Below are 21,586 nucleotides of genomic sequence, written 5' to 3'. Positions count from 1 at the left end.
ATGATAATGTACCATCACATGATTGAAAAACCGAGATCTAAAGAGTGCAGACCTTGTGTAGCATTCCCAATATGTATGTAGTAGTTCTATAAAGAGTAATGATTATATAATAAACTATTCCCAAGCAGTTTGCTTTGCGAGAATAGACAAGCCCCAAAGAACATTGTCTGGACCCCGAACACACGGCGAAACAATAACTGTATTGAAATAGTGCACAGAGGAATTCTATGTGAATGCATGAACCAATATGCAAGCAAAGCAAATTACTCCCCCTTCCTCAAGTGGGTTTTTATTTCTATCAGTAAAATTCAAAAAATTACAATATTATTTTAAACCTGTAACCAACTATTCCCAGTTCGAAGAAACATTCTCCATGGGTCATACAGTTCAAATCTGTCTGCTACTTACTGCCTTTTATTCACAAATAAAACATTCACATGAGTAAGGGCAGCTGATTGAAACCACAACAGAGTGTTGAGACACAAAGGGTTGAACGGCCTCCTTCTGTGGTGTAAGTTTCTGCAATTCTATTAACAAGTAGCAGCAAACCTCAGACAAAAAATCATATCAACCTGAAAACTGTGTCTGCATGATCATCAGCACCAGGAGCAATTCAAATGGACTGCAACATTGTTCAGGAAACAGATTTTAACTGAAAATAATCAATGTATTATAGTCCATTTTGAATTCATAAATTCTTTCATCTACTGCTGTAATCTGAAGCAATGTTCTGCGAATGGAATATACCCAATTGAAGTCATGAAACACAATGCTTCCACTCTGAAACTTCTGCCTTTCTGAAACTGTAAACCCCTAGACAGGTTAGATTTGATATCTTCTTTTGAAAGTATAGAGGAAAAGGTAAGACATGACTGCAGATTACCTTTTATTAATGGCTGCCCACGAAACATTAATGTTATCTGTCATCAATTCCACCTTCCTGGTATTGTCCATTGAGTAATCCCGCAAAAGCTTGCGTGCAAGGTCATTGGCCACATCGACATTTATCTGCCACTGTCGCAGCTCCTTCATGAATTGCTGAAAGATACAAAAAAATATAATTCTGATATTATGCAGGAAACAATTAATGAAAACTGAGGGGGAAGACTTTGTTGGGGCCGGACTCATTCTTCACATGCAAATTATTTGCTCCCCAGCCTAGTGTGATACAGATTCTCTGCACAATTTACTTAAAATAAGGGGCAATGATTCAATATTTGCCAGCGATAAGCCTTTGCAATGATTGCAGGCTTAGCCTGCACTAGACAAATGCAGTGCTAATTTTACTTAGATTGAAAAAATTTGGGGCTTAACAACAGCGTTTTTTCTAATCCTGGTAATGTAGTTTTCTTTTTAAATTAATGTTTGTCACCAATTTATTTCATTCGAGAAGCAGAAACTACTGAATTAACAACTTCTTCATCTCTAGTGCAGAGTTTTCAATCCACTGCTTCTTCAATATGTCTCACAGTACTGCTAGAATCACACTGTTCTTCGTTAACAATGGTTAATTTAAATAATATTCTGATCAGCTTTCAGCATGAAATAATTAATCTCTTTCTTGTAGCTCTTGTAGAAATTTGACCCTCCTCTATATTTCTTGCTGCACCTACTTTTCTGCACCGGACACATTTTCCTTATGTTTTTGTTTCAAAGATCTACTCCCTTGTGCAGCAACCTTGCTACTTGCACTTTTACTGTGAGACTTTTGCAGCCAAGAACAGGTCGGTGTCACCTCCAGATTCAACTTATTCCAAAGCTCTCCTGCTTGGGTACCCACCCTCTGTAAACGATTCCACACCAAGTTGCCCTTGCTCATCAATCTTATTCTCACTGATAAATCTTGGCTCCCTGTTCCCAGAGGCCTCAAATGTGACAGTCGTCTTTTTTAAATCCCCCAAGGAGTTTTGCTCCTTCCTTTCTCTGAAACCTCCTCCAACACAACAGTTCCAAACTCTCCACTCTGCCGACTCTAGCCTTATGCAGATTTTATAGGGGTCAAATGCAACCCATTTTACACTGCACCCAATTTTTTTGCCCACTCAGTGTGTGATTTGCTACTGCAGGTATTGTATTAATGCCGAGGACCATTTCAGTTCCAATGTTTGTATCATCTGTCTGAACTGGGGTCTTTACCTCAAAAGACAGAACAATGAATCTTCTGCCTTTCTGTCCCTGCTCTCAGTGTCATTAAGTACATTAGAGAAGTAAAGCAGTTCACAATTGCCCGACTGGAAGCAGAGCCTAATGGGAAAGACAGTAGAACAGCAATGGCAGGAGTTTCTGGGAGTAATTGAGGACACAGTGCAGAGGTTCATCCCAAACAAAAGAAAGGTTATCAGAGGGGGGATTAGGCAGCCATGGCTGACAAAGGAAGTCAGGGAATGCATCAAGGCAAAAGAGAGAGCCTATAATGTGGCAAAGAGTAGTGGGAAGTCAGAAGATTGGGAAGGCTATAAAAACAAACAGAGGATAACAAAGAGAGAAATAAGGAAGGAGAGGATCAAATATGAAGGTAGGCTAGCCAGTAACATTAGGAATGATAGTAAAAGTTTCTTTAAATACATTAAAAACAAACGGGAGGCAAAAGTAGACATTGGGCCGCTCCAAAATGACGCTGGTAATCTAGTGATGGGAGACAAGGAAATAGCTGAGGAACTTAATAAGTACTTTGCGTCAGTCTTCACAGTAGAAGACATGAGTAATATCCCAACAATTCAGGAAAGTCAGGGGGCAGAGTTGAATATGGTTGCCATCACAAAGGAGAAAGTGCTAGAGAAACTAAAAGGTCTGAAAATTGATAAATCTCCGGGCCCAGATGGGCTACATCCTAGAGTTCTAAAGGAGATAGCTGAAGAAATAGTGGAGGCGTTAGTTATGATCTTTCAAAAGTCACTGGAGTCAGGGAAAGTCCCAGAGGATTGGAAAATCGCTGTTGTAACCCCACTGTTCAAGAAGGGAACAAGAAAAAAGATGGAAAATTATAGGCCAATTAGCCTAACCTCAGTTGTTGGCAAAATTCTAGAATCCATCGTTAAGGATGAGATTTCTAAATTCTTGGAAGTGCAGGGTCGGATTAAGACAAGTCAGCATGGATTTAGTAAGGGGAGGTCGTGCCTGACAAACCTGTTAGAGTTCTTTGAAGAGATAACAAATAGGTTAGACCAAGGAGAGCCAATGGATGTTATCTATCTTGACTTCCAAAAGGCCTTTGACAAGGTGCCTCACGGGAGACTGCTGAGTAAAATAAGGGCCCATGGTATTCGAGGCAAGGTACTAACATGGATTGACGATTGGCTGTCAGACAGAAGGCAGAGAGTTGGGATAAAAGGTTCTTTCTCAGAATGGCAACCGGTGACAAGTGGTGTCCCGCAGGGTTCAGTGTTGGGGCCACAGCTGTTCTCTTTATATATTAACGATCTAGATGACGGGACTGGGAGCATTCTGGCCAAGTTTGCCGATGATACAAAGATAGGTGGAGGGGCAGGTAGTATTGAGGAGGTGGGGAGGCTGCAGAAAGATTTAGACAGTTTAGGAGAGTGGTCCAAGAAGTGGCTGATGAAATTCAACGTGGGCAAGTGCGAGGTCGTACACTTTGGAAAAAAGAATAGAGGCATGGACTATTTTCTAAACGGTGACAAAATTCATAATGCTAAAGTGCAAAGGGACTTGGGAGTCCTAGTCCAGGATTCTCTAAAGGTAAACTTGCAGGTTGAGTCCGTAATTAAGAAAGCAAATGTAATGTTGTCATTTATCTCAAGAGGCTTGGAATACAAAAGCAGGGATGTACTTCTGAGGCTTTATAAAGCACTGGTTAGGCCCCATTTGGAGTACTGTGAGCAATTTTGGGCCCCACACCTCAGGAAGGACATACTGGCACTGGAGCGGGTCCAGCGGAGATTCACACGGATGATCCCAGGAATGGTAGGCCTGACATACGATGAACGTCTGAGGATCGTGGGATTATATTCATTGGAGTTTAGGAGGTTGAGGGGAGATCTGATAGAAACTTACAAGGTAATGAACGGCTTAGATAGGATGGACGTAGGGAAGTTGTTTCCATTAACAGGGGAGACTAGGACGCGGGGGCACAGCCTTAGAATAAAAGGGAGTCACTTTAGAACAGAGATGAGGAGAAATTTCTTCAGCCAGAGAGTGGTGGGTCTGTGGAATTCATTGCCACAGAGGGCTGTGGAGGCCGAGACGTTGAGCGTCTTCAAGACAGAAATTGATAAATTCTTGATTTCTCGAGGAATTAAGGGCTATGGGGAGAGAGCGGGTAAATGGAGTTGAAATCAACCATGATTGAATGGTGGAGTGGACTCGATGGGCCGAATGGCCTTACTTCCGCTCCTATGTCTTATGGTCTTATGGTCTTATTTATGTAGAAATATTCCACACAAGATTGGTAATTTGGGTTCGGCTGATTTATATTATTCCAGTTAGGTAAACTGTGTCAAAGCATCAAGAAAGTAATGACCAGAATCTTATTCATAGAAACAAAAAAAAGTCTTTGATTGGAGATGACAATTCTCTCTGTCACACGCGGTTTACTTTTGTTGTAGCGGAAATAATTTGATCCAAGAATAGAAATTACAGAACGGCTGCCACGTCAAAATAAAAGTTTTAAACATTTGACAAACTGATATAGTTCCTGAACGACTAGCACTTTTTTTTAAAAACAAAGTCCTCTATTTCTCATTGCTCCACTGTTGATTTCAGACAATGTCATTTATATGGGGCCAAGTATTATGTCAGTGACCCAGTTCAAGATGACAACAAGAGAAACAAAACTACAAATATATATTTTCCCAAAAGATGCATGCCATTTACTTGAGGGAAAAAAAATTCAGAACATAAATCACGGTGTCGAAAATGACCTTCTGCGCAAGATACTAACATCCACAGAGCTCCTAATAATGCAACAGCATAAAGGAGCACACAAGTATTAGGAGCAGGAATGGCCCATTCTGCCTCTTAAGCCTGCCGATCATGGCTGATTTGATTGTGACCTCAACTCCACTTTCCTGTTTTCCCCCCAGAATCCTTAACTCTCTTGCTGATCAATAATCTATATATTTTTCAGTGTAGTATTTTAAACACCGTTACATAAATAAATAAGTGCAATTTTGAACAATATAGACTAGAAATTCTCAGGTTTAATCCAGGGTTTGCTCTAACTACAACAATGGCCCCCACCCCGCCCCAGGCCCTGGCGAGATAGGAGGAGTAGAACAACAACTGCTCCATTCATTGATCCTGACTGAAATGTTTGGATTTGAGCAACATATGAGAACAAAATGTAGCTTAGCTGTTGATGGTTCCAGATTTTAGCTGTTTGGTCTCATGTATAAAGGAATAGCTATGAAGGGGAATTACAGGAGGCCAGTTGGTGCCCATGAGTCTGTATGCCAACACGAGTACCCCTTTGAGAATGCTGAAAAATTGGGAACATTGTTTGTACAGTGTAAGGAGTCAGTAAAACTAGGTGGATAAATAGAGGGGAATTATATATGATTCCATGTAACAGAGATAACAGCTCAAGGCACAATCACAAAACAAAAATTTAAGCAGCTGCAGAGCTGGCAGTATCATTGAATTGCCAGCTGCATTCACTGGCACCTGGCACCTACTAACTATCTTTATGCTTTATGTCATGTTGGTGCCAAACAAAACACAGCCATGCTGTAGAGCTGAGAGAGTGTAAGAATCGCGCAACTTCACTTTGAATTTTAATGTCAACAAGCATCCCATTGCTATAGCAACTATGGGTTCTACTTTTCTATTCCATAGAGGGAAAAAAGACTCCTGTAACAATTCAAAATGTAATTATTAATTTCTAACAATGTTACTTTTTTTCACACAATAACCTTAAAATATATGTAAAAACAGATAATGGAGTTGGCTGAAAACAATTCCAAGTCAGGCTGCCACTGAACAATTGAGGGTTTTAATTTAGTGGAAAGGTTTAGTTAAAAGACACACAACCTCAAATCTCCATTAGCTAGGACACAATTCACCCAACTGTAAACACGCAAATGTCGCAAAAAAAGGTGAAAGACAAACAGTGGCAGTCAATTCTTAATGCACTCTCACTAGATGGCAGCATGATAATGCTACAACCAATCTCTAACTCGCACTTCAACGCTGCGCCAAGAATGGTGCCTTGCAAAATTTATTCTTGTAACAATACCATCAACAGCCTTGTAGCACTTCATTTTTCTCTCCAACTGATTTGAAAATTAAATACCTAGGCTGCAATTATACTACAACTGACAATCCACATATGTACATGTATTGAATGACTGCTATGCATTGGTGAATCTTTGGTTGTAATGCACACAACTTCAGACTTACTCTCAAGGTGAGCTGAACTGCACTCCTCCAGCACCACTCAATGCATTTGAGTGTTAGCAAAAGGTCAGTGGTTGCACATATTCTCTTCTAACAATAACGATACCCAATTTCAAAGCACCAGTAGGTCTAATGCCACTTGGCAATTTTCAAATATCACTTTTAACATGGGTGGTACTCTACCACTGCTGGATTGAACACAATTAGGTGTGATGCTCTATCTAAAAGGAGTTCTCACAATGCTTGGCTTCAATGCTGTTGGATATCAGATAGGGGCCAGTCATTCGGTTTATACAACTATCTTTCACTTGGAGTTAACAAATTTTCCTCATTTGCAACATTAACTGGGTAATCCAAATCCTGTTCTTTTTTATCCTCCACTTCTCATCATCGATGAACTTGTGGTTCCTAAATAGCTCAAGTTGGTGCACAGGACCCATTTAAAGTGCCTCACCCTTGACATTGCTTAGAAATGTCAGTAAGGATGATAGCAAGTTCTTGAGGCTGTCGATTTTCTGTGTGCTGCTACTGCAGCGAGTGATCTATTTAATGAGTACCCATTTCAATGCTGTAAATGTTATAACAGAATTCAGCTACTTGCAGATATTGCATATTACAAAAACATGCCTGGAGGGCTAAGCTGGGTAAATTTCTAGTACAATATTTTTCCAAATTGCTTCATGCAGTCTTCAATTGAGTTGATGCACTTGAAAGTATAACATGCAGTCAACAATTGGATTGGAAAACTTCAGTCAGATTTAGGGGCAAAACACCATGGAGCTAAACAACAAATAATTACTGGATTTCGAAAGCTTGCCCATTATGTCAGAGAAATTACAATTCAACCTAGAAAAACTGAGCAAAAGGGGTTGCCTTTTTGTATATAAAAGCCAAAATAGAGTTTAAAGAATTCTCGATCTCTCAAAAACACATTTTGGGGTGAAGAAAGGCAGCTAAAATCCCAGGGGCTGAAAGTTGGTCAAACCAGTCCTTTAAGCTCCATTTTAAAAGGATGAAAAGAAATTCAGCATTTGGACTCAAAAGTGTTCCTGCAATGCTAACAAAAGAGACACTGAATTGCGAAACAGAAGACAGGACCAAATTCAAGCTTTGGAAAATAGAATGTGTCAGAGTGAAGCCTGAACTGTTCACACAGTCATGGGGATGAATGATATGGTAGCGCACTAAGGGCAAGCTCCGCACCCGGAATATTTGACTTCCAGGTCCGCCATCAGAATGTGCCCAATAACACACATATTACCAACAGTTAACGGTAAGAGCAGGTCAGAGGCCTACATCCTGCCCAATGAGTGCTGGAGGGTGGCATGCCCTGTCTAGGAGGTAGTAAGCCATGACCTGGAATGAGGTCACAGGCAGCACATCAAAGGGTCCCCTGGCACGGGACAGTGTCAAGAGACCAAGCAGATGAATAGTCAGTAGATCGATTGTGGAAATAGAAGACATGTAGTTTCCAGTCTTGCAAGGTAAGAGCATTTAATTTTTAGTTACTCTCCACAAACCTTGTCACTTTTCATAGGTGACATTCTTTTCAAACATCAGCAAGTCTCCCATTTCTTGGCATGGAGGAGTTGTACATTTGTTACATGTTTCCCCACATAGATGTTTGCGCCATTGGAGTGCGGGGAGAGTTAGAGTTGAAGGGCCAAATCAGCCCCTAGCTTCAGTGAGGTTTCAATCTTCATCACCTGATGCAGCATCAGAATGACGTGAGCAGCTATGCCACCCCTGACAAGAGGAGGAAGCCCAGCCAGATATGTGCTGTGTGGCAGGAGATGGCCAACAACGTGAGCATTTTCAGAAAAACTTGCCCCCAGTGCCAGAAAAGGCTCGATGACCCAATGAGGTCAGTCAGGGTGAGTATGATCTTAGTGTGAGCTATCTTGATCCAATCTGCTGCACATCTCACTTGCAAATGCAGGAGCAATTGAGTGTTGCTGCTCCATGAAAACAGCACAATTGCACAAGGACGTAGCTGTCCTAGACCATGCCTTTGGGAATTTGAAGCAGTGCTCTATGTATAGGACAAGTGGTTTGCAGGATGAGCATATGATGCATCTGCCTAGCCTCCAGGCTGGCACACATTGAGCTTTTAATGGGTTAGAGGCGTACCATGAGATTACTTGAAATTGTGGAAGACTGCTCTTGAACAAATGGTTATAGGCGAAGCGAGTCCACAATGCCCGTGAGAGAGCTTGTACAGGCAGGGAATTCTGGACTGGAAGCCCTGACATCTTTTCAAGAGGATGTACTGGTGATCATGGGCCCCAATTTCTCCAGTAATGGCAGGGATGAGATTGGAGGAAGGCCAGGGTTTGGTGAGATGGAGGAAGGCTTGAACTGATAGGAAAGGGGAGAGGGCTGGTGAAGGTTTAATACAGGACCAGTATTATCCAGTGTGGGTGCTGAATATTGTTCACATATTGGAAACCTGACAATCTTCATCATCTGAAGCTTGACATGATCGTTTAAGGGTATATTGTCTTTGCGAAGCCTAATCACCCATGTCAGACAGTGAAATGGTTGATGAGTGTTGTGTGATAGGGCTGAATGGCAAGGTCTTTGATAATCAATAATCCCCTTACTGATGTATCTCTGTCACAGAAGAAACCTCCTTCCACTGAACCTCTGCCAGAAGCCACGCTGCCGCCTCCCTTTGAGGGGAAGGAAAAATCCTCGGAGGATGCAGCATGACATCTTCTCTCAGCACCCAGTGCCATCACAGATATCAGCGCCTCAGCAGGGATTTGTGCGTCACTCAGGGGCCATATACACATTGGTGAGGGCACTTTACATTCACTTGCATAGCTGCTGGAAAGCATGGTGGAGCAGGTCTTGGGCAGTTGGAGAGGTGTCCAGGGTTATCCAAAGACTGATTCAGAGTTGGATGATCTGCCTCTAAAGTGGTCCATAAAGTGACAGATGCTGCACGTGCAGCACAATGTCCTTGAAGATTTGGCAGGTATTTGGCAGGGTTGCATGCTCTGGCTCAGTCTGTGGTGGTGTCCTTCCAGGCCATGTGCACTGCAACCATCCACTCCTCAGAGCACCGAGCTTCCTCCATGGACAGACTGCTGACTGTCCTGGAAGGGCCAACCAAGCACATTGCAGACACAATCATCGGGGACGTGCTCCAACCTACACACCATCGCCCTGGCTTTGAGATCAGGGGCACAAAGCTAGGGTAACAGGAGAATTAGGAGATTGGTCACACACCCAGCTGCTGAAACCTCACCAATCTCAGGAAGGACCAACTGGTCCTTGTGGTGGGGGATAAATAATTTTTTTTGATCAGTAATGGAATCAAGGGTTATGGGGAAAGGGCAGGAAAGTGGACATGAGGAATATCAGATCAACCATGAACCTTTTGAATAGTGGGGCAGAACTGCCTACTCCTGTTCCTATTTCTTATGGTTCTTTAGTCTTATGGGATGAGCAGCAGCTGCTTCCATCTGGAAGTTCCCCTCATGACACTTCTGATGGGGACAGTATCTTCTCTGTTCATTGACCAATGACAGGCCTCGACCATTGCTGCAGTAGATATACATGTCAGCAAGAGTCTCCTGTAGTGGCAGGCCATTCAAGATCACAGTTACACAGTGAACACCCGCTGTGATCATCCAAAGCAAGGAGGCTGGTGATCAGCTGCCTCTCTCTAGTGCAGTTGCAAGCAAGGGGGAAAGCAGTGCTCCGGAGCACCCATAAACATGTTACTAAATATGCACATTAGTCACAAAGGGGCACATGAGTGAGCAGCTTATTAATTGGTGTTATTAGTCATTTAATGTTTGTTGATAAACACACATCTCACAACATCAGGGATGAGGGTATGTGCTGAGACTGTGTGACTAGACTCTGGAAGTTGAGGGGCATGAGAAAAGGCTGGGCGAGAGCAGGAGGAATTGTGTGCTCATTTGGGGAGATAGATAATGTGTGGATATCAGGGTGACATAACTTTCCAATAATGTATAGCAAAGGAGCACCCAGCTGGTCCCCAAGAACATCTGTTGCTGTGGATTCACACATTATTGAAACTTCTAGTGTATTAAGGCATCGCTGGCATCATGGCCATCTATGCCATCACAGCCAAGAGCATTGCCGTGGTCCCTCAACTCTTCATCGTCTTCGCCCTCAGAGAATTAGTCACCATCTGGCGAGCACTCAGTGTCCAGGAAAGCTCCTCTTTGGATTGTGAGGTTATGGAGTGACACAGCAAATTATGACCATCAGGGACAGAACTGAGGGGGAGGACTGCAAAACTCCTCCAGATGTGTCCAGGCATTTGAATCTCATCCCCAGGAGACTGAGGGTCAGCTCCACTATGGCCCTGGTGCCGCCAAGGCTCTCAGCATACCTCCTTTCCATCTCAGTTTTCGGCACCTTCACAGGTGTCATTAGCCATCATTGCAGTGGATATTCCTCATCGTCTATTAGCCATCCCTCCAAAGAATCAGTGCCGGTTAAAAGATTTGGAACTTGAGATCCAAAGGATGTAAGAGTAGTGACCGCTGTCCCAGTACCTGTTGCACACCTGCATGACCGGCCAATGATAGTCGCACACCAGCTGGACGTTCAGTGAGTAGAAGCCCTTTCTGTTGGAGAAGGCTGTCCTCTATATCTCTCTCACTGGTTGATGGGCTGTAGAATACACCCAGCAATATAATTCTCTATTGTTTCTCAGCTGTAACCAAATAGGTTGTGAATTCAAGGGTAGCAAAAAAGAGATGGAAAGCCTCCTGATATCATACCTTGGGAAAGCTGATAATAGTGTTAAAAAAGTGGAAAGCTCTATAGATTCCATATCAATGAAAAGTAGTTGCAACTATTGCCATGCTTCCATCAGTTGTAATGCTGGAGAAACTGAGATGCATAAAATGCAATTTTAGTCGGGGATGTTAGAGAAATTTTTGAAGGACAAAATGACCTGTGTGCTGCAAAATATATTCTTGTGGTGGGAAGGGGAAAAGCTTCACCCATGAAATGTTGATTTTTTTGGTGTTTTATCCAGCATTTTAAAAAATACTTTAATTTTGAAGTGTAGTGCTGGTGCTATAGATTTTACTTCAAATTGCATTCTTGGATACATTGTCAGCTTCACTTTACATGCAGGAATTAAGCTCCCAATCCACCAAATTTGTGGAATTGATCCCAAAGTTGCAGCCAGTGTGAAGAGGTGAAAACATATTTATTTCTACAAGCTTGCCTTCATCGCTGTTGTATTCTTGCTCAAAAACAGGGCAGTGAAAGGCCAATAATCACCTAATACTTAATGCAGTCGTTAGGTCAGAAGGATTTAGAGGAAGCATATGGACTGGGGTAGGAGGAGAGGTGGCAGGAGGAGGCATGAAAGGAGAGTGGGGAAAAGGAGAAAGAATAAGAGAGAAGGAAAAGTTAGGGTAACGAGAGGAGAGGGAGAGCGAGAGAGGATTGGCAGAGGAACAACAGAAGCAGGGCAGGTATTTTGTTGGCGGAAACAATTCTGCCCAAATTGCGAGCTAACCCAATCAGTATGAAAATTCCAGTAAAATAGCAGCCAGAGGATTCATACTATAACTCGGCGAAGATGTACTTAAGATGCAAAAGTTGTAGACCAATGCCATCATGAGAGCTTTGACATAATTTAAACGCCAACAATAGTGAAACTTGTCAAGATTCAGTGGGGTGATAGTTTAATTCATAATATTTGTTGGGAAAGCACTTGGGCCAGGATGGTCCAACTTTGGATCAATTCCACAAATTTGGTGGATTGGGAGCTTAATTCCTACACCCAAAGTGAAGCTGACAATGTATCCAAGAATGCAATTTGAAGTAAAATCTATAGCACCAGCACTACACTTCAAAATTTGAGTACTTAATGGTGGATAAAACGCCAAAAAAAGTCAACATTTCATGGATAAACTAACAGAAAGCAAAGAGTGGGGGTGAATGGGTGTTTTTCTGGTTGGTGACTAGTGGTGTGCCTCAGGGATCAGTGTTGGGACCGCAATTGTTTACGATTTACATAGATGATTTGGAGTTGGGGACCAAGTACAGTGTGTCAAAATTCGCAGATGACACTAAGATGAGTGGCAGAGCAAAGTGTGCAGAGGATGCCGAAAGTCTGAAAAGGGATATACATAGTCTAAGTGAGTGGGTGAGGGTCTGGCAGATGGAGTACAATGTTGGTAAATGTGAGGTCATCCATTTTGGTAGGAATAACAGCAAAATTGACTATTATTTAAATTGTAAAAAATTTCAGCATGCTGTTGTGCAGAGGGACCTGGGTGTCCTTGTGCAAAAATCACAAGGAGTTGGTTTCCAGGTAATTAAGAAGGCAAATGGAATTTTGTCCTTCATTGCTAGGGGGATGGAGTTTAAAAACAGCGAGGTTATGTTGCAGCTGTATAAGGTGCTGGTGAGGGCACACCTGGAGTACTGTGTACAGTTTTGGTCTCCTTACTTGAGAAAGGATGTACTGGCACTGGAGGGGGTGCAGAGGAGATTCACTAGGTTGATTCCGGAGTTGAGAGGGTTGGCTTATGAGGAGAGACTTAGTAGTCAGGGGCTATACTCATTGGAATTCAGAAGAATGAGGGGAGATCTTATAGAAACATAGAAGATTATGAAGGGAATAGATAAGGTAGAAGAAGGGAAGTTGTTTCCATTGGCGGGTGACACTAGAACTAGGGGGCATAGCCTCAAAATAAAGGGAAGCAGATTTAGGACTGAGTTGAGGAGGAACTTCTTCACACAAAGGGTTGTGAATCAGTGGAATCCCCTGCCCAGTGAAGCAGTTGAGGCTACCTCACTGAATGTCTTTAAGGCAAGGAGAGATAAATTTTTGAACAGTAAAGGAATTAAGCCTTATGGTGAACGGGCGGGTAAGTGGAGCTGAGTCCACAAAAAGATCAACCATGATCTTATTGAATGGTGGAGCAGGCTCGAGGGGCCAGATGGCCTACCCCTGCTCCTAGTTCTTATGTTCTTATGTTCTAAAGTCTTTCCCCTCTCCTTCACAAGGATATATTTTGCAACACACAGTTCATTTTGTCCTCAAGGTTCATAAAGGGCCCTTGGGTCCCCTCATACCCAGCCTTGCCTCTCCTTTTCTGCATTGGCAGCTCTCTGGAGCCCCTATACACAGCAGTTCCATTCCAACTAGGCCTCGCCAGGCCCTGGTGCAATTCACACTGCCTCCCATTCACTTGTAATAATTTCCCCTCCACCTGCTCCTATGGAGCCTATTAGAAGACAACATCTTCAAGCTGGGTGAGAAAGGCAGAACATCTGGAAATACAAGTAAATCAATCTTCTTGAATATGGGTTGAATTTTAATGCTGTGACCCACTCACAGAGTGGCAGCCAATCAGGAACCCAGATGTTTCAGCTGTGTTTTTCTGTGGATGTATAACTGAGCCATGGTATTAGCTTCTCATTTTTTAGGTTTCCTGATCAATTAGAATAGGTGGGCGTGATAGCAATCCATACCTGAATATTCCAGCTCCACTATTTAAGGGAATCTAGCAAGGATCAGAATGGAAGAATTCTATAAGTGTCAAGGCAGAGCTACAACTTGATAGATGGATGTCAACATGGAAGGGCTATCCAACAGTTGTCAGATGCATCTCCTGCAGGCAGTGTTTCACAGCAGACAGAAGAAAGAAGCCTGCCTTGGGGACTGAGCATGCATGCAAGAGCTAGAGGGAGTCAGCAGCAGAAGTGCTCCTGAGTATAGTCATACGAGGCACAACACCCTTATCAGGGCAGGAAAGGTATATGGCAGGACATACTCAAATGGAAACCCTCTCATTTTGCACAGAACACAAGGAAGTGGTGGAAAACCTCAAGTGCCTACCAATCATTGTTACGTTGGCTATATGGGAGGACACACTGGAGATAAGTTTGGTCCCAGCATGCAGGCCATTGGAAATGGAAAGATGGAGGTCTTCCTGTTACCTGGCAACAGAATCAGGGAATGAAATATGATGATCTGCACAATGATATCTATCTTAGACTCCTCTCTACTTCTGTTCTAATTCATATCTTTCATCTTCCATGGGTCCTTCAAGTTTCCTTCAGAAGCTGGTACTGGAGAAGGACAAAGTTTCCTCACAAGAGGTCTCTCACTCTGAAAAAACACTGTCAAAGAACTCATGCACATCCTCCATCAGCTTTTATACAAGCACCTCAGTGCGAGAATTAATCTGTCCTGTGCAACTTTGGCAGCTAAGCAAGCACTGCAGGTAACCTGGCCACAGCAGGCTCTTCCTCTTTCACATGTTGCTCCTTCACTTTTGTTCTCCAGGACCTTCAGCCTTCTTTGTTGTACAATGTTGTGCAACGTATCAGACCAGTACTATTCTGAAAAGTAATCTTGGCACATTCCGAAGGGTGCCCAGGTCTGTCCTGAATCTCATCCTTAGTATCCCAATAGTCAATGACCAAACATGCTCACATGGCTTTGCTTCCTGGAGATCACAGAGAGGGCTCATCAGCCATTAGGTGTCATTAGCCATGTTATCTCCAAGAAGCCATCATCTGACTCTACTTTGGAGGTGTGAAAATCAGTGGCAGAATTAATTGGTGCTAAATGTAGGCATTATGGCAGCTTCCAGGATATCTTGTACAGATATCAATAGTTGTATACGCGCTGAACTATAATGGAATAGGATTCTTGTTGGTTGATGAATGCTGCTAGTTGGTCTGAGGGTCTATGATTCCTTGGTTATCTGGGAATCCAGTTAGAGCAACAAATCTGAGGGCCCTTCATTCTGACTAGACCCATCAGTACTGAATGAGTGTAAGTTGCAATCATGCTCTCACATGCATGATGCACTTGGGAGCAGTAGATTGAGGACTTTTACATATGTCAGCATCAGAAACCTGGAAGGAGTTAGAGGTGCGAAAACCAAGGCTGTGGCGATGTAGACCACCTGGCCCACTTGGCAGGAGCTTTTCTTCCAGGAGTCTGCCACCACCTGACATGAGAGTTTGAGCCCCCTGAGGCATTGGGACTCAGATATGTCCAAAAAGCCAATCCTTTGAACATCCTATGTTGGAGTATTAGTTCCTATGAGCTGGATTTGTGTGTTCATCCCCACTGTTTTGTAGACAAACAGGTGGTTGAGAAGGCTTGCTCCTGGTGATGCTATGGTATGCTTCTGCTGTTCCTGTTGAATGTACTGATATTACTGTAGCTGCTTCTGTTGAAGCTACTGGTATTGCCGGCGTTGGACTGGGGTAAACACAGTAAGAGTTTTAACAACACCAGGTTAAAGTCCAACAGGTTTATTTGGTAGCAAATACCATTAGCTTTCGGAGCGCTGCTCCTTCGTCAGATGGAGTGGAAATCTGCTCTCAAACAGGGCATAGAGAGACACAAAATCAAGTTACAGAATACTGATTAGAATGCGAATCTCTACAGCCAACCAGGTCTTAAAGATACAGACAATGTGAGTGGAGGGAGCATTAAGCACAGGTTAAAGAGATGTGTATTGTCTCCAGACAGGACAGCCAGTGAGATTCTGCAAGTCCAGGAGGCAAGCTGTGGGGGTTACTGCTAGTGTGACATAAACCCAACATCCCGGTTTAGGCCGTCCTCATGTGAGCAATAGGTAGCCAAGTTCCGCACACATGAAGACGGCCTAAACTGGGATATTGCGTTTATGTCACACTATCAATAACCCCCACAGCTTGCCTCCTGGACTTACAGAATCTCACTGGCTGTCCTGTCTGGAGACAATACAGATCTCTTTAACCTGTGCTTAATGCTCCCTCCACTCACATTGTCTGTATCTTTAAGACCTGGTTGGTTGAAGAGATTCGCATTCTAATCAGTATTCTGTAACTTGATTTTGTGTCTCTGTGCCCTGTTTGAGAGCAGATTTCCACTCCATCTGACGAAGGAGCAGCACTCCGAAAGCTAATGGCATTCGCTACCAAATAAACCTGTTGGACTTTAACCTGGTGTTGTTAAAACTCTTACTGCTTTTTCTCCCCACAGCAGTTCCCTTGCTGCTACGATGGTTGGCACCGAGGAGGTGCAGATGAAAGTACATAAATTCAAAGATAGCCGAAATGACCTGCAAGTTATTGGAAATGCCCTCTTAAAGTACCCTCTCAGAACAAGTCCTGTGAGCAAAAGCCTTTCCCTTCGGCAAAAAAGCAGATGTCACATCACAGTATTTAAGCAATTTTCCAGCCTGTCAATGGCTCAGCCCATCAATCACGCACACCTTGATCAACCTGGCATGTTCCAGGGAACCCAGGCACTGACAGTCGAAGACAAAATTCAGGGTTAAAAACCCTCACGATGCTCTTTCAGTTTATGTGGATGGTTGAACTGCCTGTCCCATGAGGGTTCTCCTGTGCGCGACAAACATGCTCCAGTTAAACGCAAAAGCTGGCCTCTTGTCGGCTTCCCGACACGCCAGCATGTGCTACTGTTATAACCTGTCTGCATCGGCATCTGTGTACCTCTGGCAGGTTAGAAATTTCCCCCAAGTTTCTTCGAAGAATGCACCCACCCTGCCGTCACACACTGCAAATTCTTTTCAGGCTTCAATGTATAGGGGTGGGCAGGGGAGGGAGGTAAAGTTTGATTTCCTCCAAATTCATTTTGGTATTACATTCACCTACATTAGAAAAACTAAAAACAAGCTAGACATTCAAGTGAAACTCATTACAAATTATAGTATAATATCGTGCCTGATTCATTTTGAATGAGATACATGAAAAAAACATGTAATTGCATTTGTTTTGAGTTGAAAGTAATGTCAATTTGTGTCGCCTGGATTACACTACCTGGCACCTAATTTACTGCCTCCTATAGGTCGTTGTTATAGACATTAATAACAGGCTGTTGTAATGAATGTTTGATGGGTTAGCCTATTACAAGCCCATTATTTCTTTCCTTACATGACTTCATGTAATGAATTTGCATAATTATGCTAATGACACATAATTTTTTTACTTTCAGGCCCCATTTGTTACCATGTTACATCTCAGTAATCAAATGCACATTCAAAGTGCTTCATTACCTTAATTTCACTTGTAAATTGGGTGTAACATTCTCCAAATTTGAAACTTTTATCAAGAAGGCAGACTGGTGAAAGCAATTCCACAGAAATCATAATGCTGCTTCATTATATTTTCCCATTTTTGTTACATTAACTAATGATAACTATACAAAAGGTCTGGAGTAAATAATCAAAGCTGTTAACGAAAAGGTGACAGATTTGTTGTCAATATAAATATATAATGATGCCCTGAGCCCAATATGGGTTTTCTATTACATTCATATAATGGATAAAAACCCAACCTAGAACTTTGTTTTCACCACTCAATCAAATTATACAATGCTTAATTCTGCACTGGCCTCTGCAACGTACAGAGCAGCACAAGGAAAAGTTGCTCAAACACCAACATTTCTTCTATGAAGTGCTCTTTTTCTAATCTATAAAATGCAACTGAGCATAGTCTCATTCTGTATATAGGTTTGATTTATCAAATACCCTTGACCTCAGACTACATAGTGTCACAAACATCCAAGTAGCATTAAACATACTCATTTTTAATTGAAAACCAGAAATGTGGTACAGGCACGTTGATTATTTTTTAAAGTCCCTTTGCTTCTCACGCCCCAGTGACAGCAAGAGTCAGAGATTGTGCGCTCATGACACTTTGAATTTTAAATTCTGATCCTTGTTTATAAATCCCTCTATTGCCACTCCCTCTCCAGCTCTACAGTCCTCCAAGATCTCTACATTCATTCAATTCTGGTCTCGAGTATTCCTGATTCCATGCTTTCAGCTGCAAAGACCCTAAGCTCTGGATTTTCTTCATAAATCTCTACCTCCCTCCACCTTTAAGATGCTCCTTTGACCAAGTATTAAACAGCTGTCCTCCTATCTCCTTACATGGTTCAGCATCAAATTTTGCCTGATAAAGTTCATGTGAAGCACCATAAATGCGCTATAAAAATTCAACTTGTTATTGGCATCAAATGGGGAGGGTGGTGGGGGAAGGGGGAATAGGGTGAGATGTTAATATACCTTTAAGAAAGTTTTTTAAAATCATGAATTCTGCAGCTCACAGCCTCAGCTGATGTCATTACTGTTGCTGGGTGGACTACCAGATGTTTTTTTATTGCTCCTTAAGTGGCTTGGATGGGAGTTGTTTATTTTACTTTGGGATTTTTTATAACTCTGCATTGTTAGAAGGAAAATAAAACTGGTTGGCAAGTCAGGTGACAGAAGTTCTTTCATTTTCAGTTCTGAGCTACAGTTTAATTTTTAGAAGGGACAGCCAGCTAAAAAGAAGTATTTTCTCTCCCCCTGTTTATTTTGGAAATTCTGCTGGTTATCTGAAAGCAAGGTCTTGCCTTCCTGCAGTAAAGATTCTGCGGTTGGTGGCTTCACCAGAGAGTCTTTCCCTGGGATTTTGAGAAGCTGTTTTGACTTCAAACTGTTCTGAGTGAAGCCAGAGAACTGCAGACTTCAACCAAAGGATTCAATTTCCAGTATCACGAGAGCATTAGTCTTTGCTGTATTGAACTTGTTTAAAGGGATTTGTCTATGGAAGATTTTGGTTTTGATTGGAACATATTAGATAAATTTGTTAAGGGTTATACATTATCGTGGTCATTTTGGTTTCTTGTTTGTAATTGATAAAAGTTCTTGCTAATTTTCTTACTATACATGTTAACTGCATTCTTAAATAAACTTTGTGTGACAAAGGCTCCCTTGTGGGTCATTTGAATTGTACCTGAAGTGAAACTGATCATGCTTATCCTCGCCAAATTCAAAATGCAAAACTTATGATTCCGGCGGGCTCCAGACAACACTTGAGTGTCTGACCTGAACCATAACAGGGGAAATGCAGTTTTTGTTTTTTCCAATTACTTCTTTTTTATAAAAGACTGTAAATCTATAAAGCCATTTGAATTACCTTGACATCCGCATTCTGCTTCATTAGTATCTCCACAGTATTGGACATTTCCTTCCAGGAGCTCTGCTTGGTTCTGGCTTTCTCGAGAAGTTCCTCTGCTTCTTGCTTGGCTTCAAGCCACTGGTTGGAATCCTTCAGCATTTCCTGCAGCTGTTGAGTGCGGGACTGTAGCCGATTCTGCACCTCATCCCACTGAGTTTGAACCTTTTCGACTGAAGGAAAAAAGGAAAGAAAATTAAAATAAAAGGTGACATCAAAGACCAAGGTTACTTTTATTATAGAGGTGCTTTCATTCAGCCGGTGTGCAAGGATGCCCTTTGCATTTAGCATGCTATGAAATATTACTGGATCTTTCCACATCTTCTGCACTCCATTTTTAATTAGTAAGGATTTGAAGGGCTATGGTGAACGGCAGATAAGTGGAGTTGAAGCCAAGGTGAGATCAGCCATGATTGTTTTAAATAGCGGAGCAGGCTTGAGGAGTTGAATTGCCTATTCCTGCTCTTAGTTCTTATGATTCTTATAATTTGTCACAAATATGAAAACTGATGTAATGCCTGGATCTATGCAACCTTGATTTGCACCCATGAATAACGTAGGGTTGAGCTTTTAGTTATTAGATAAGATAACATTAATACTTAAATTTAAGGGCAACGACCACATGATTTATGAAATTGTGTGCAATGACAGCCGCAAGCAAAATTGTGAAAGAAATTGTTCCATCTAGTCCAACAAAGTAGAGGGATAATTGTTAGCAAGTTATTTTTTCAACTTGTTGTTCCCTGTCATGGTACATAAGTTAATCATGTATCTGAGTTTCTCATCCATTTAATCCAACCACCTTGGCACTTAGAAAGAGGAGGACAGGACTCAAACTTGCTTTAGTTGCCTGCATGATGAAGATTTAAGAAAAGGATTTTGCACCCAGTAAGCACGCACAACTGGACATTGGGAGATTTAATACTTGCATGTGTGCAGTCAGAACTTGCCTATCAATTAATGAATTTAGACAACAAACACACAAGCTCAGAGCAAGATCCAATAAACCTAATTCATACTGAGTGAGATGCATAATGATCATAGAACAGAATCATCACAGAATCCCTACAATGCAGAATGAGGCCATTCAGCCCATCAAGCTGCACCGACAATAATCCTACCCAGGCGCAATCTCCGTAACCCCGACGAATTTACCCTGCTAATCCCCCTGACACTAAGGGACAATTTAGCATAGCCAACCCACCTAATCCGCACATCTTTAGACTGTGGGAGGAAACCGGGCCACCAGGAGGAAACCCACGCAGACACGGGGAGAATGTGCAAACTCCACACAGACAGTGATCCAAGGCCGGAATTGAACCTGGGTCCCTGGCACTGTGAGGCAGCAGTGCTAACCAGTGTGCCACCATGCTATCTATAACATCTCCTACCATTTGCAATTTTGAGGTGCAGTAGCTCGAAGAAAATGTGTTGGCCATATAATTTCTCAATCTTCTGTTACATTGTTTTCCTATGTATTAATCATTTGAATCCCCAAACATCAATATAACTATGCTTTTTAAGTGAAAAATATGAGTTCTGTTAAGCATTTTATTTTGAACCATGATGATTGAATCATCAGTCTTTAGCATTGCAAGAAATTCATTATGCAACAGTTTAATTATGTAATTCAAGCCCATTAAACAAGAATTACAGAGCTTTACTTGCAAGATATGGAACAAAACTGGATAAATAGAGTTAAGATACAGATCAGTCATAATGGTAGAACAAGCACAAGGAGCTGAATGGCCTACTCTTGTTCATATATTTCTTTCTAGATATCAATGTATGTGGGTTGGCACGTGTTAAAGCAATCAGGCACCAAGCCTCTTCTCCAGTCAATTCAGTCAGTCCATATTTCAAAGAACTATTAGTCTGCTAAATTAATGGCTCACATAGTACCTCTCTGATTTTCCCTAGAATTTGAGGCTAATTGTTATGAAGTCCAGCAACTTGATCAATATTTAGTGTCTGAAACCAAGCCATGACCATTTATGCATTTACATTTAAGGAGTCAATATCTAAAGCATTTGTATCTACTGCTGTATCATCTTCAATAGTGAAAATAAATACAAAACATATATATTCACACTTCAACCAGAATCCCAACCAACAAGCTGACCTTTCAAAAGATCTATGTGGCTTTTCTAGCCACTAACAGATTTATAAAGTTTTGGCATTCAATTGTGGCTTTAATTAACTTCAACTGTATCTAATACCTATTCATTAAATCTAGCCAATGTTTTGT

General features: G+C 42.0%; 1 protein-coding gene across 13 annotated transcripts in view; it reads right to left on the bottom strand.

Annotated features, from left to right (window-relative positions):
- LOC144506416 (dystrophin-like) overlaps nucleotides 1-21,586 on the bottom strand; it is a 1,861,003-nt gene that overhangs the window by 326,768 nt on the left and 1,512,649 nt on the right. For all 13 annotated transcript variants that reach the window (XM_078232507.1, XM_078232503.1, XM_078232508.1 and 10 more), the window contains 2 exons: nucleotides 19,300-19,511; nucleotides 884-1,038 (listed from right to left, as the gene is read on the bottom strand). In XM_078232507.1, coding sequence (XP_078088633.1) covers nucleotides 884-1,038; nucleotides 19,300-19,511 — 367 coding nt within the window. The remainder of the gene's footprint in view (nucleotides 1-883; nucleotides 1,039-19,299; nucleotides 19,512-21,586) is intronic.

Source organism: Mustelus asterias, chromosome 17 (genome assembly GCF_964213995.1).
Source record: "Mustelus asterias chromosome 17, sMusAst1.hap1.1, whole genome shotgun sequence".
In the NCBI taxonomy this organism is placed as follows: Eukaryota; Metazoa; Chordata; class Chondrichthyes; order Carcharhiniformes; family Triakidae; genus Mustelus; species Mustelus asterias.
Note: the sequence above shows the minus strand (reverse complement) of the source record. Positions and strands in the feature narration are given on the sequence as shown.